General features: G+C 34.0%; 2 protein-coding genes across 2 annotated transcripts; one reads left to right on the top strand and one right to left on the bottom strand.

Moving 5' to 3' along the window:
* The first annotated feature begins 2861 nt into the window (after window positions 1-2861).
* Window positions 2862-7379, top strand: LOC128170676 (perlucin-like protein). The gene is made up of 4 exons (XM_052836440.1): window positions 2862-3162; window positions 6358-6425; window positions 6629-6719; window positions 7156-7379. Exons 1-4 carry the CDS (start codon window positions 2862-2864, stop codon window positions 7377-7379), a joined length of 684 nt encoding a protein of 227 aa, XP_052692400.1.
* A 2299-nt stretch (window positions 7380-9678) lies between these two features.
* On the bottom strand, window positions 9679-11730 carry LOC128174197 (uncharacterized). The gene has a single exon (XM_052839808.1). It carries the CDS (start codon window positions 11728-11730, stop codon window positions 9679-9681), a length of 2052 nt encoding a protein of 683 aa, XP_052695768.1.
* Between the last annotated feature and the right edge of the window lie 1028 nt (window positions 11731-12758).

Below are 12758 nucleotides of genomic sequence, written 5' to 3'. Positions count from 1 at the left end.
ACGTGTGTGTTACGTAAGTTTAACGTATGTTGTACATGTGTTAAGTTCAAACATATGTGAAACGTATGTGGCACATTTAGCTGTGTAAACATAATATTGAATATCATTTTTCTCAATTCAAATTGATTCGTAAAAATTCCAAATCAATAGCTACGTATATTGTGGTTGTCTTCAAGTATTTAAAGAACAATTAAAAAAAAAATAAAAAATAAAAAAAATAAAAATAAAACAAAACATGTCGATTTATTATTTATTCATGACTGCATAACATATCATACCTTGTACATTTAACATAATACAGTCAAATTCTATGTTTTTCAAGTAATAATTTTGCCTATATGGAATGATAAATCTAAAACACAAACACTTTAACGATGTATTATAGCTACATGCAACAATAGGCGGTAAAAAATTGAGATTTAAATCCGACTGGCTTTCTATAAATATTTTTCTAAAAAATAGAAATAGAAAAAAGAAAGCCTACTATTTAAAGTAGTTTTTTCCCTCTGGGAAAATGGAGAGATTACAGCCAGTTTTCATTTGGGGGGGGGGGGGGGGGGTTGGTTAACTATGCAGGAAAAGCTGCTATCAGTTACATTGAGGGGTTGTCAGGCGACGGAGAACAATCATGTATTTCATTTTGACCTCATGATAAATTTTATTGATGGTACATGTAAAACGGTCCCAATGAATATTTGAAATAGCTGACGAACGACACGTTGATCCTGATGTGCGGCCTAGGGGATTCAACCAGGAGGTATTACTAGTATAAGGCAAACATATGAATATGAACTAGACACGATCTCGTTCCTAGCAACGAGGAAGTCTTCCGTCTGGTTATAGAATTTGAGATGTATATGTTTGATCTTGATTTTGCTATTTAACAACTAAACATGATTTAGAATAGAAGAACAGGGTCTACATGTTAAGAGTCAGATACTATTTTGTTTCATTTGTAAGAGCTTTGTTTGAAAACATTTAGACCCCTCTTGGTCTTTAGTTTTAGAGACCAGCCCCTTCTTCTTGCTATCAAATGAAAGGTTATTTATTTTTTATTTAATTCTTAAGACATTTTGTTCAACAAGTGTTTAGAAAGTCGTCACCATTCTTGAGATATCTGAGAAAAAACGTTTTAGCAACCGGTCCCTTATACCTTATTGGGGCCGCTGAACCAAATTTTGAAGGTTGCATGTTGTAAAGTATATCATTTTGGGCATCTTTTTTTTTCTAAAGTGCATTTCAAAATATTTTTCCTTTCTGAGATATGGGAGATCAAAATTTTGAACTTTTGGTCCCTAAAACCCCTAATTACGTAACACATGATAAAATCATTACATTGCTTGGATACATAATTGTAAAATTAACATATTTGCTTCTATAACCTTTCACAAAATATCCCTCAGTAAAGGGCTACATATGAAAGATTTTAGAGTCCTTTGGTTCCCTAATTTGAGGGGCCAGCCCCTTTTTCTTGATATCAAATGAAAGGCTATTTCATTTTAAACAGGATATTTTATTCTAAACAGATTTTACCTAACATGTTTTAGCAAAATATTTTTCAGAAAAGAGATAAACAAAGAAAAACAGTAAAAATAACGACTTTTTTAAATCTCAATTTTCTGGTCCAGGCGATCTCAGCGCTGTTTGAGTATGACAAAAATGAATGCCTAAAAACACAACAACAATCGTTTGACTACAATCCCTGAAAGTTTGAATTTAATATCTTCAATCGTTAAGGAGAAGATCCCAGGACAAGCTGACCCTCTGAAAATCGCTAAAACGTCAATATCTCAAAAACGGAAATGACGTCATCAACATAAAAAAAAAATACGTAAAAGGTTTATACCAGTATCTATCATATCTAAAAGTTTAATGAAAATCAGTTGAGTCTTTTTTGTGAAATCGCGTGTACAAAATTTGCTGGAGAAAATTAAGAAATGAACTCAATGTCTACCCAAGTTATACTCGTATAACCTGGGTTGGGGCAATTTACGCTTTATAATCCGCGAAGCGGATTATAAAAAAGCGTAAATTGCTCCAACCCAGGTTATACGAGTATAACTTGGGTAAATATTGAGTTCATTCCTTATAATTTAATTTTCTGGAATTTGCTGTACAAATTGAGTCCGTTTTACTTTTAAAAATGATATAAATCTGTTCAAAATTCAAACGTAACGTCAAGTGAATTAGTACGTTGGTGCATTGTGACGTGTCTTGTGACGTGCAAACCAGGTTATACAAATTTAACTAAATTTTTCTATCCAATCAAATGCCGCGTTACAACCATAATTAAATTATAGAAAAATAGCAAAGAAAAAGAAACAAAACGAAAACAAGAAGGTCTTTCGTTGGAAACGGAGTTTACTTATTGAATGCAAAATTACTCAGAACATGTATTGATTATTTTTCAGTCTTTAAAAACGATGGTTGATACAACAGTTAGGTTACTTAAGAAATGAACTCAATGTCTACCCAAGTTATACGAGTATAACCTGGGTTGGGGCAATTTACGCTTTATAATCCGCGAAGCGGATTATAAAAAAGCGTAAATTGCTCCAACCCAGGTTATACTCGTATAACTTGGGTAGATATTGAGTTCATTCCTTATAATTTAATTTTCTGTACAAATTGAGTCCGTTTACTTTTAAAAATGATATTTATCTGTTCAAAATTCAAACGTAACGTCAAGCGGATTAGTACGTTTTTGACGTTAGTGCATTGTGACGTGTCTTGTGACGTGCAAACCAGGTTATACAAATTTAACTTAATTTTTCTATCCAATCAAATGCCGTGTTACAACCAGAATTAAATTATATTCTTGTGATGTTCATGCGATCAGTCACATTGTACTGCATAGCGAAATGTTCACTTTTAAATCTGTATTCGTACTTTGCATACTCTGCAATATCGTGAAAATATGCCGTTCGGCAATGCAAACATTTCAGGTAGAACAGATCTTTTACAATAAGGTCGTGTTGGATAATCTTCTTGCAGAATACCGCCATTCGTCTTCTGCTCAATGTTCTGATATTTGTCAACAAGAAAGTTGCAAGTGTTTTGGTTTCAACTCAATAACTCAAATTTGTCGGATCCATGCCTTTTGTAAACCAGATAATACATTGGTTGAAGAATCAGGATGGAAATATTACAGATCTCGAGCAGGTTCGAAATACATTTTTTCTTGTATTTATTTCTCACTGAATGAAACTTGTAAAACATTGTTCCTGTATGGCTCTTGAATAGACAGTTAAACTGTTTACAGAATATAAACGATTTTTGTATGTGACTTTGTCTGCTTAACCAATGCTAAATATAGATTTATTTAAGTCTTGGCGAAAATGAAATAAAATGCATCGTTGAATGTCTATGCAAATACCAATATATGAACAAACATTGCTAAATTAATCTAAATTGACGCCTACTAAATGTTAGTTATTTCTATCGATGTCAAAAATCTAACATCTACATTATATAAATAGTGCCTGTTTGGGAGGGTAACAGTTGAAATTGACACCCCGAGAAAACCATTGTCAACCGACGCGAAGCGGAGGTTGACAATGGTTTTCGAGGGGTGTCAATTTCAACTGTTATCCTCCCAAACAGGCACTATTTATTTTGTTATACTGAATGTCTATTTCAAAATTTTTAAGAAAATTTTACTGCTTTTATATAGGAATAACGTGAATTCTACAGCGAACCGTACGCGCATAATTTTCGCGCATGTAACATTTTTTAATGTTACCCGTTGCCAAGTGCGTTGCTAACGCTGAGGGTAATAGTAAATATTATTAACTGCGTCTTAACCAATCAGATTTCAGTATCTAACATGAAAGTATAACAATTTCAAATATACTTTCATGTGCATGCATTAAAAGATAGCGAGAACGTTCAATTTTGTGTGAACTTTCTTATGACGTCGCATTGATTACTGCACGCGCTAATCGTTCGAAGGTATCCATACTATATACATGAAACATCGTAAATGGGACGCATTGTCAATAGTTTTGCACGAACAATTCGCCTTTCTCAAATGTAAATTGAAGTAGTTAAAAGCACGCACATAGCATAGCACATAGCCACCCCCTTTTTGCAGCAACAAATTTTCTTAAATTCACATACATGTATTAGAAATTGAAATATCATGGAGTTGCCCCCCCCCCCCCCCTTTGTAGCAATATAACATACGCAAAACATCGTAAATAGGACGTATTGCAAATAGTTTTGCACGCCTTTCTCAAATGTAAATCAAAGTGGTAAACAGCAAGCACATATCAACGGGAGGGGGGCAGCGCCCTCTCCCACTTTTTCCTGCAGCAACAAATCACATACATGTATAAGAAATTGGAATATGATGAAATTCCCCCTCCTTTTTTTCGGAGTATGTAAAACATTGAAATAAAAATAAGAAAATTAGTACTTTGTATACTTAAGTATACTTTGCCAGCCCCTCTTCCCTCTCCCTCTACACGGGATTAAATTTTTGAACAATTTTCAAAGTTACTTTGTGTTGTTGTTTTTTTTGTTTTTTGCTTTTTTATTTATATTTTTGCTTGTCACGAGTTTTTGGATGAGTCTGGCGCCCAATTCAAAAATCGATGCTACGTGCCTGAACAGCAATGTTAAAAATTACACTGATACGAACTTAGTTTGTATGGTGCTTCTATCATAAAAAGATCTTATATTCTGCATCCTATCCTGCAATCTCCTTGTTTCAGTGTCACAAAATATTGTGGATTCTGTTTTGTTTCTTAAACCAGTAGATCTTTATAAATGTATCGAAACTAACACAAGTTTGGTAACAAGTACTATAACTGCATCCAATTTCAACCCTCTCTGCTTTCGCACCCGCTCTCTGTTCTCCGCTCTTTGCTCTCTGTTTTCTCATATTCTAGCTCCCGCTTAACACCTGCCGGACACTAAATACCAAAAGGCCTCTCCGTTAGGGCATTAGGGTCCCTAGCTACGGCCCCTGTTAAGGCATTAGGCTCCTGTGTTAGGGCCTGATGCACCATTGAAAGGTGTCAAGACACATAATCTATCTAGGGCATCCAAGGATACTAATTAGGCTCCAGGATTAGGACCTTCATATGACTATAACAAATCTAATTCTATCAGAACAAACTAATAAAACACCAGCATATTGCAAAATAATAACAATTGCAATGATTAAAAAGCAGATAGAAGACTACTATATATTATTTTAACAAATATTTTGATCCAACCCTTTTCCTTATTATATAATTAACAAGGTACTTTATCGGTAATCGGCTGATTCGTTCGGCGATAAATGTAAACCAGATTGGTATATCATAATTACTTGATGAATCATTAATATTATCGCACTTGTTGTATATCATTTACAGTTATTGTTAAAATATAGACCATACGTATTCAAGTAAGCTTATTTTTATTTAATATGCTAAATTTATAATTGGGGAGGGAAATGCGTCGTATGATTGGATATCGCAGCCGTTATACAAAACTTAAAAATTACACACAAAAACGTACCTTTCATGTTTATTTTTGTCTTATTAAATGTCTAGTCGATCGTCAATTAACTTTTTTCTGTTTTTTGACTGTTGAAATCGTTCAAGAAAGCAATGTATTTATTTAGTAATTCCACGATGTATTGTTGACTGTAAGATTTTAATAGCAACGCTATATGTATTTCCGAATTGACAAAAAGATAACGTAAATCAATTTTCTCCATAGTGTCGCAAACGTAGCGTATAGATAATCATTCTGATTTGTTTAATTAGGTATTACATATACAATTGATGATTCAATTTTTTTACAATAAATTTCTTTTCACCAAATCACTCTGATATTTAATCTCGAATATGAGTGGCTTCAGGATGCAGTACAGGATGGGATAGGATAGAATTTGACTAAGGTATTTGCATTATGCATAGGACATACTGAATCCTGTTCTATCCTTGTCAACTTGTCAAATTTATGATTGTAATTTTTACAGTTACAATGTGTCTTTAATGCAATTACAAATTCAATTCAGGAAGTAAAAGTTGATCTTTTATTTTGAAGAGTTAGTAGGGACATAAATCAGCTCTTTTTTTCTCCAAAAGTTAGAATAAATACGTACCTAAAACAACTATGATGAATTCTAAAAAAAGTTGCCAAACAAAAATATACAAAAACATTTAAATTTCAAGGTATGATATGTATACATGAATATTATCGTTTTCAACAAGACATGTAATTGTTATTATACCAGAAATGATTGTTAAAATTATCTTAACAGGCGATAACTTTTGTCACTATTATTGTTAATAAAGAGTTCTTCCTTAAAGTTTATCCAAATTTTTATAAAATATTTAAAGACAATTCTTTGTTTTTAAGAATGGAATTCTTTCATGAATTCGGAGTACTTGCTGGGTTTAAAAGCAACAACGTGGAATAACGCTCAAGTAAGTATAGAAGTATTGAATTTTCTTTATTTCATTACATCGGGGACATAGAGATCTGGTGTTTCAAACATGTGAATGTGAAATCCATAATTTCGTTATCGGAGCGAGTTAATTAAAAGGGTGCTTTTGTCGAAGTTATTTAAAATGTCTTGTTTCAAACTTGAAAATGACATTTCTTAAAAAAAATTATTTACATTTTTCAGTTGGATTGCTCTGTAAAGGGCGCTAAACTCGTTGAGATAGAATCGCCTGAAGAAAACGCATACATTCATTCTCTTGCAAATAATTTGACAAGTACGTATGTTACGCTAGTATGCATTTTTAAATAACAAAAGTGTTTACTTGTTTAAGACTTTAATTTTACTCTTTTCCCAAATGCAGTTGAAAAAAACTATAGCATTTAAAATGAATGAACACTATAGCTATTATCTAATTAAAAAAACAAAAAAACAAAAAAAAAAAAACAAAAACAAAACAAAATCAGAAACATAACAAAAATATCGAAAAGAAACTCCACGTTGGTAAATAATTACTCCATTTTTCTTTAATTGAATAGACATAAGTTGATGAGTTTATTCATGAAATTAAATGTTCCTGAAGGTGCAAAAAGAATTATCTAAATTAATTGGCCCTAAAATTTTACACTTAAAACAGAAAAAGGTTTTTACTCTTTCAAGTAATAGTTCGTCAACAAACACTGTAGAATTCAAAATTTGATTTTTTGTTTAAGAACCCGCTTGGTTGGGAGGCACTGATGTTGCTGAAGAGGGAAAATGGGTATGGCATTCTAAAGGTACCATCTTTTCCTACAGCGCCTGGTATAGTGGACAACCGAATAACTACAATAACCAAGACTGTCTCTGTCTCTATCGATCACACGCCCTAACTTGGTGGGACGATAGTTGTGCAGCAAGTTATCAATACATCTGCGAAAGAGAGTTATTTACAAACTGATAGAATTGACATCATTTACCAGTTGGTCATGTTCTAATTTTAAGGTTTTTCAAAAAAAAAAAAAAATTCCAAAACTGTATATATTTGATTTTCTTAGTTACTATTTATCACTAATACAATTTTTTGACGCCTGTCTTATGGTATCTAATGTTGCATAATTTTTTTAAGACCATATAACTAGCCGTTTCGTATCAAATCAACTTTGATTTATTTGGAGATTATATTTACTGATTATAATAAAATTAAATTTTTCAAATAAAAAAATAATTCAATTGCTTTATTGATTGTTTTTGAAATTTTAGCAACATCGTTGATCTTGTAAATTGCAAACAGACTTATATGATTTATTTTTGTGTCCGACGAATCTATATCAAGTCGGACTGTGACTGGTTTACAGATTACGGTGAAACATTGAACTATTTAAAAATGCTTTGATTATTTTGCATTCATTTGAATAGTTTAAAAAAAAATACTTTCCAAAATATTGTTACCTAAAAGCATAATTAGTCAACGATATTTAATTCCTTTGGGGCTTTTGTCATATCCACCTTTCTGACATCTGTTTAAAATCATATTCTTTGGTTAAATATTGCAAAAAAGAATATTCTCAAATGCGAAAATATGTTCATTATAATGAACGTTTATCTACATTAATAACGACGGGTGTTCCTAACCATTACAACAATGTCTAAGTGAATGAAAAGTTATAATTCATTCAGATGAATAAAATGGGGTAAATTGTTTATATAAAAGAGAAATTTTGGACAAACACCAAGTTGAGATATCACCTTTGGAAATTATTTCCAAACAGTTATCGCACGATGCATCATATATTACAAGTACGAGTTAATGAGTGATTTTGAATACAAATTATGATGAAAAACTAGATTGATTAAATGTTAAAAGATTTCATTTCATTCATCGATCTACCTTTACATTTTAGATGATGATTCAATTGGATAACATTCTTGTGGCATTCGTTTGATTCATCGCGTGTTTCATATAAGTTAATTGACCAGGTTCACTGTGCAATGTTTACTTGTAAAACTACATTCATATTCTGCTTTCTCTGCATAAAGGTGAACTTATGCTCCAGCAATCCGAGAGTATCAGGAAAAACAGATCTTGAAAATTTGTTTCTTTAAAGCATTTTTAGTGGATGGCAGCTACACTAAATAATTGAACAACACTGACCAGTGTTCTTTCTAAAAAATGTTTACAAATATATGTTAATATATAAATTATTGTACTGACTACCATCAAGGAAGAGTCAACTTGTTGCTAATGCACATCTTTATTCAGTCATTGTATAACTAGAATGATGATTTACGACATGATGACGTGACTTGATGTAATGACACGTGATGTGACTAGATGTGATTAACTGGAAAAACAAAGAAAACATACATAAGTTTTGATGCTATGAATAAACAAACAAAACACACTCAGCATATGACAAATATCACTCTAGTAAATATATATGCCCCTGTTCTTGTAAACAATACTTTCACTTATATATATGCTCTAGTAAATTAGCAAATATAACGAAACTCGTACTACTAGCAAATTACACAATTCAAAAATAAATATATATGTACGCCTATGGTAGAGTGCACAAAACATCACATCTAAACAATGAAACCTTAAATTCCGATATATCATACAATAGAAACATGCTACGATGATACTTATTGCTTTAAATTTATATAACATTCTAGATATATCCCTTGTGCCAACATTCTAACATGTTACTAAAAATACATCTTCACAGTTGAACACTTTTGTTTACACATTTATACCTATCGTTTATACATAACTTTCTGCACAAAACAATACACAAGCAGATTTCATGTTAACTTACCAACTTAGAAGTTTTCTCTCGTAGAAACAAACATAGTAAACATGGTAAATGTAAATGGTGTTCAGCACAGGGACTAGGAAAAAATCTAAACTGCTCGTGTCAATAAAATGTCATAGGTTGCCTTAGATAAGCAACAAATATGAAAAAGCACAATGAAAGTTTGATAACACATCACACAGAAGGTTCGTCCATTTCCAAAATAAGACACAGTTTATCTATTGGACGCATCAAAGTGTTCGTTGCTGTCTTTACTTTAACTTGTTGCACCAGTCCAAAACGATCGGGAACAGTCTCTAAAACCACACCCATGGGCCAGGAATAACGAGGAGAGTTCGAATCCACCACTAAAACCACATCACCGATGTTCAGGTTCCTCTTCACTTCGTGCCACTTTTGACGCTCTTGCAGTAATGGTAGGTATTCTTTCACCCATTGGTTTCAGAAGAGGTTGGCCATATATTGAACCTGCCTCCAACGACGTATGCAGTAGTTGTCGGATTTCGTAAACACACCTGACGGTAAATTTGGCTGTTGTCTCATTAACAAGAGATGATTTGGTGTCAAAGCCTCTAGGTCGTTGTGATGATCGGAATTCTTGGTTATTGGTCTTTCATTGAGAATGGCCTCTATTTCACACATAAGTGTATTGAGTCCTTCATCATCTAGGATCTGTTCTCGAAGAACACTGTTCATCACTTTTCTTATGGTCCTGATGATTCTCTCCCAGACACCTCCATGATGGGATCCTGCTGGGGGGTTGAACTGCCAATCTATGTTTTTCTGTAGCATTGTTTCATGAATCTGTGACACATTCCAGTCGTTTATCGAGTTTCTAAGTTCACGATCAGCCCCAACAAAGTTTGTCCCATTGTCCGAGCGAATTTTCTTCACATGACCTCTGCGTGCAATGAAACGACGTAAAGCGTTGATGTAGGAATCTGTAGTCAAAGAAAACGCAACTTCTAAATGCACAGCACGACTGGCAAGACAAGTAAAGATAACACCATAACGTTTGACGTGACTTCTCTTCAATTTCACTTCAAAAGGACCAAAATAGTCCACGCCAACTCTAGTGAATGGTGGTTCATCAGGTATTAAACGATCCTCTGGTAATTGAGCCATTTTCTGTTCTCCAACTCTAGCTCTTTGGCGGCGACATACTATACACTTTGAAATCAACTTCCTGATAGAAGAAGGCGCATGTATTAACCAGTATTTTTGTCTTAACATTGAAAGCATATGATTTCTACCACTATGTTTCAGTTCACAATGGATCTGTCTCAATATCAGATTTGACACGTGGTGATCCTTAGGTAAGATGATTGGATGCTTGGTTTCTAATGGCATACTTGCTCTGTGCAATTGACCACCAACATGAATGAGTCCATCATCAAGAATAGGGTCTAATTTTCTGACATTGCTACTAAGTTTCACAGGATGTCCTTTCTTCAGCTCTTCGATTTCTGATGCAAATGATTTTCTTTGAATGAATTTCAAAATAGCAACTTCAGCTTCCTGCAAGTCCTCAGCTGATAAATATGTCTCAGCTGCTTGATTTATTAATTGTGTATTGCGTCGAGTTCTGAGAAACAGTTTTTTCTTTATTTTGAGAATCCATGCCACACTTTTCTTTAACTTGTACCATGAGGAATGATAGTTCAAGAGTCTTTCAACACTATCAACATGATTATCACAGGATTCACGTGTATGAATAACTGCCCTCACTGTGACTTTTTTGACCTCTGGATCGTCAACAGGTATCTCATCAGAAAGTTCCATTGGTTTTTCAGTCCAACTATCATTTTTTGCTAACAAGACTTCAGGTGCTGTTAGCCAATGTTTTCCTTGAAGAATGTTAATAGCGGACATGCCTCGTGATGCAAGATCAGCAGGGTTTTGTTTGGTATTGATGTATCGCCATTCATCAGGTAAGGAACCTTCGTGAATCACTGCAAGTCTATTTGCGACGAAAGTGTGAAATTTAGATGAGGTATTTCTTATATACCGAATAACTGCCATGCTGTCTGTCCAAAACACAGTTTCATCTATAGGTACATCTAACTCGGATTTCAACATCTTATCTGTGCGAACTGCTACTGTAGCCGCTGTCAATTCTAGTCGAGGAATTGTCGTCTGTTTTAATGGAGCGACTTGTGACTTGCCAATAACGAATGAGCAATGAACTGCACCATCAAAGTTCTCCTGTCTTAAATAGGATACAGTTCCATATCCACGTTCACTGGCATCTGCGAAGTGATGTAGCTGTATGGACTTTATTTCTCCGAATCCAACAGGTTTATAACATCTTGACACTTTAAAGTCAGAAAGTCTCTCTAGATCTTGTAGCCATTCGTTCCACTGTAGTGCGAGATGTCCTGGTATCTTCGCATCCCATCCTAGCTGAAGTTTACAAAGTTCTTGTAGTAAACACTTTGCTTTTAGAGTGAACGGGGCCAAAAATCCCAGTGGGTCAAACACACTGCTCACCATGGATAAGATACCTCTTCTCGTTAAGGGTTGATCTTTAATGTCCATCTTGAAACAAAAAAACATCATTTTCAACACACCACTGAACTCCCAGGGCTCTATTGATGGGAAGGGTATCATTTTCCAAATCCAAGTCTTTGACTTCCTTTGCTCTCCTTGAGACTGGAATATAGGTCATAACTTCTCGGCTATTACTAATCCATTTAATAATATGAAATCCTCCTCTCATAAGAAGATCTTGCAAATCACACAACAGAGAAGATGCTTCAGTTACGGTTTTCACTGATTTCAAACAGTCATCTACATAAAAGTTTTTAAGGACAGTGTTGATGACTTCAGTGTTGTAAAGTCCTTTGTAATCGTGCGCTGTTTTCCTCAAAGCATAATTTGCACAACTTGGCGATGATGTTGCACCAAATAAATGTACTACCATTTGGTACTCAATTATGCGTTTTCTAGGATTTCCATCCTCCCACCATAGGAATCCAAGGAAACTTGCATCCTCCTGTGGTACTTTCACTTGATAAAACATGCTATCGATGTCTCCCATGATCACTATCTCATCTTGTCTGAATCTTAAGAGTGTACCAATCAGAGTATTTGTGAGATTCGGTCCTTGTAACAGTTGTTCGTTCAATGAAGTTCCCTGATATCGAGCTGCACAATCGAACACAACTCTCAACTTTCTTTTCTTAGGATGGTATACTCCATGATGAGGTAGGTACCACACTTGTCCGTCATCTTGAATAACTTTCTCATCTGGAACTTTGACAGCATATCCTTCTTCAAGAATCTTGTTCATGAATACACAGTATTCTTTGTGGAAGTTTTCATCACGACTGAATCGTTTCTGAAGTGAAGACAGTCTTTGTTCAACTTGTTTCCTGTTGTTAGGTAAACACACGTTTTCTGACTTAAACGGAAGGCTTATAACGTAATGTCCGTCTTCAAAATGAATAGAATTTGACACACATTCTATGAATCTTCTGTCTTCCTTTGAGGGTTCACACTTGTCATCAATAGTTCTTTCA

This window comes from Crassostrea angulata, chromosome 2, assembly GCF_025612915.1.
Source record: "Crassostrea angulata isolate pt1a10 chromosome 2, ASM2561291v2, whole genome shotgun sequence".
Lineage (NCBI taxonomy): Eukaryota > Metazoa > Mollusca > Bivalvia > Ostreida > Ostreidae > Magallana > Magallana angulata.
Note: the sequence above shows the minus strand (reverse complement) of the source record. Positions and strands in the feature narration are given on the sequence as shown.

Excerpts from the sequence above, each read along its gene's own strand:
- LOC128170676 (XM_052836440.1), top strand. The coding sequence starts at position 2,862 with ATGTTCACTTTTAAATCTGTATTCGTACTTTGCATACTCTGCAATATC. Across the intron at positions 3,163-6,357 it reads ATATTACAGATCTCGAGCAG|AATGGAATTCTTTCATGAAT; the intron begins GTTCGAAATACA and ends TTTGTTTTTAAG. Across the intron at positions 6,720-7,155 it reads TCTTGCAAATAATTTGACAA|AACCCGCTTGGTTGGGAGGC; the intron begins GTACGTATGTTA and ends TTTTTGTTTAAG.
- LOC128174197 (XM_052839808.1), bottom strand. The coding sequence starts at position 11,730 with ATGGTGAGCAGTGTGTTTGACCCACTGGGATTTTTGGCCCCGTTCACT.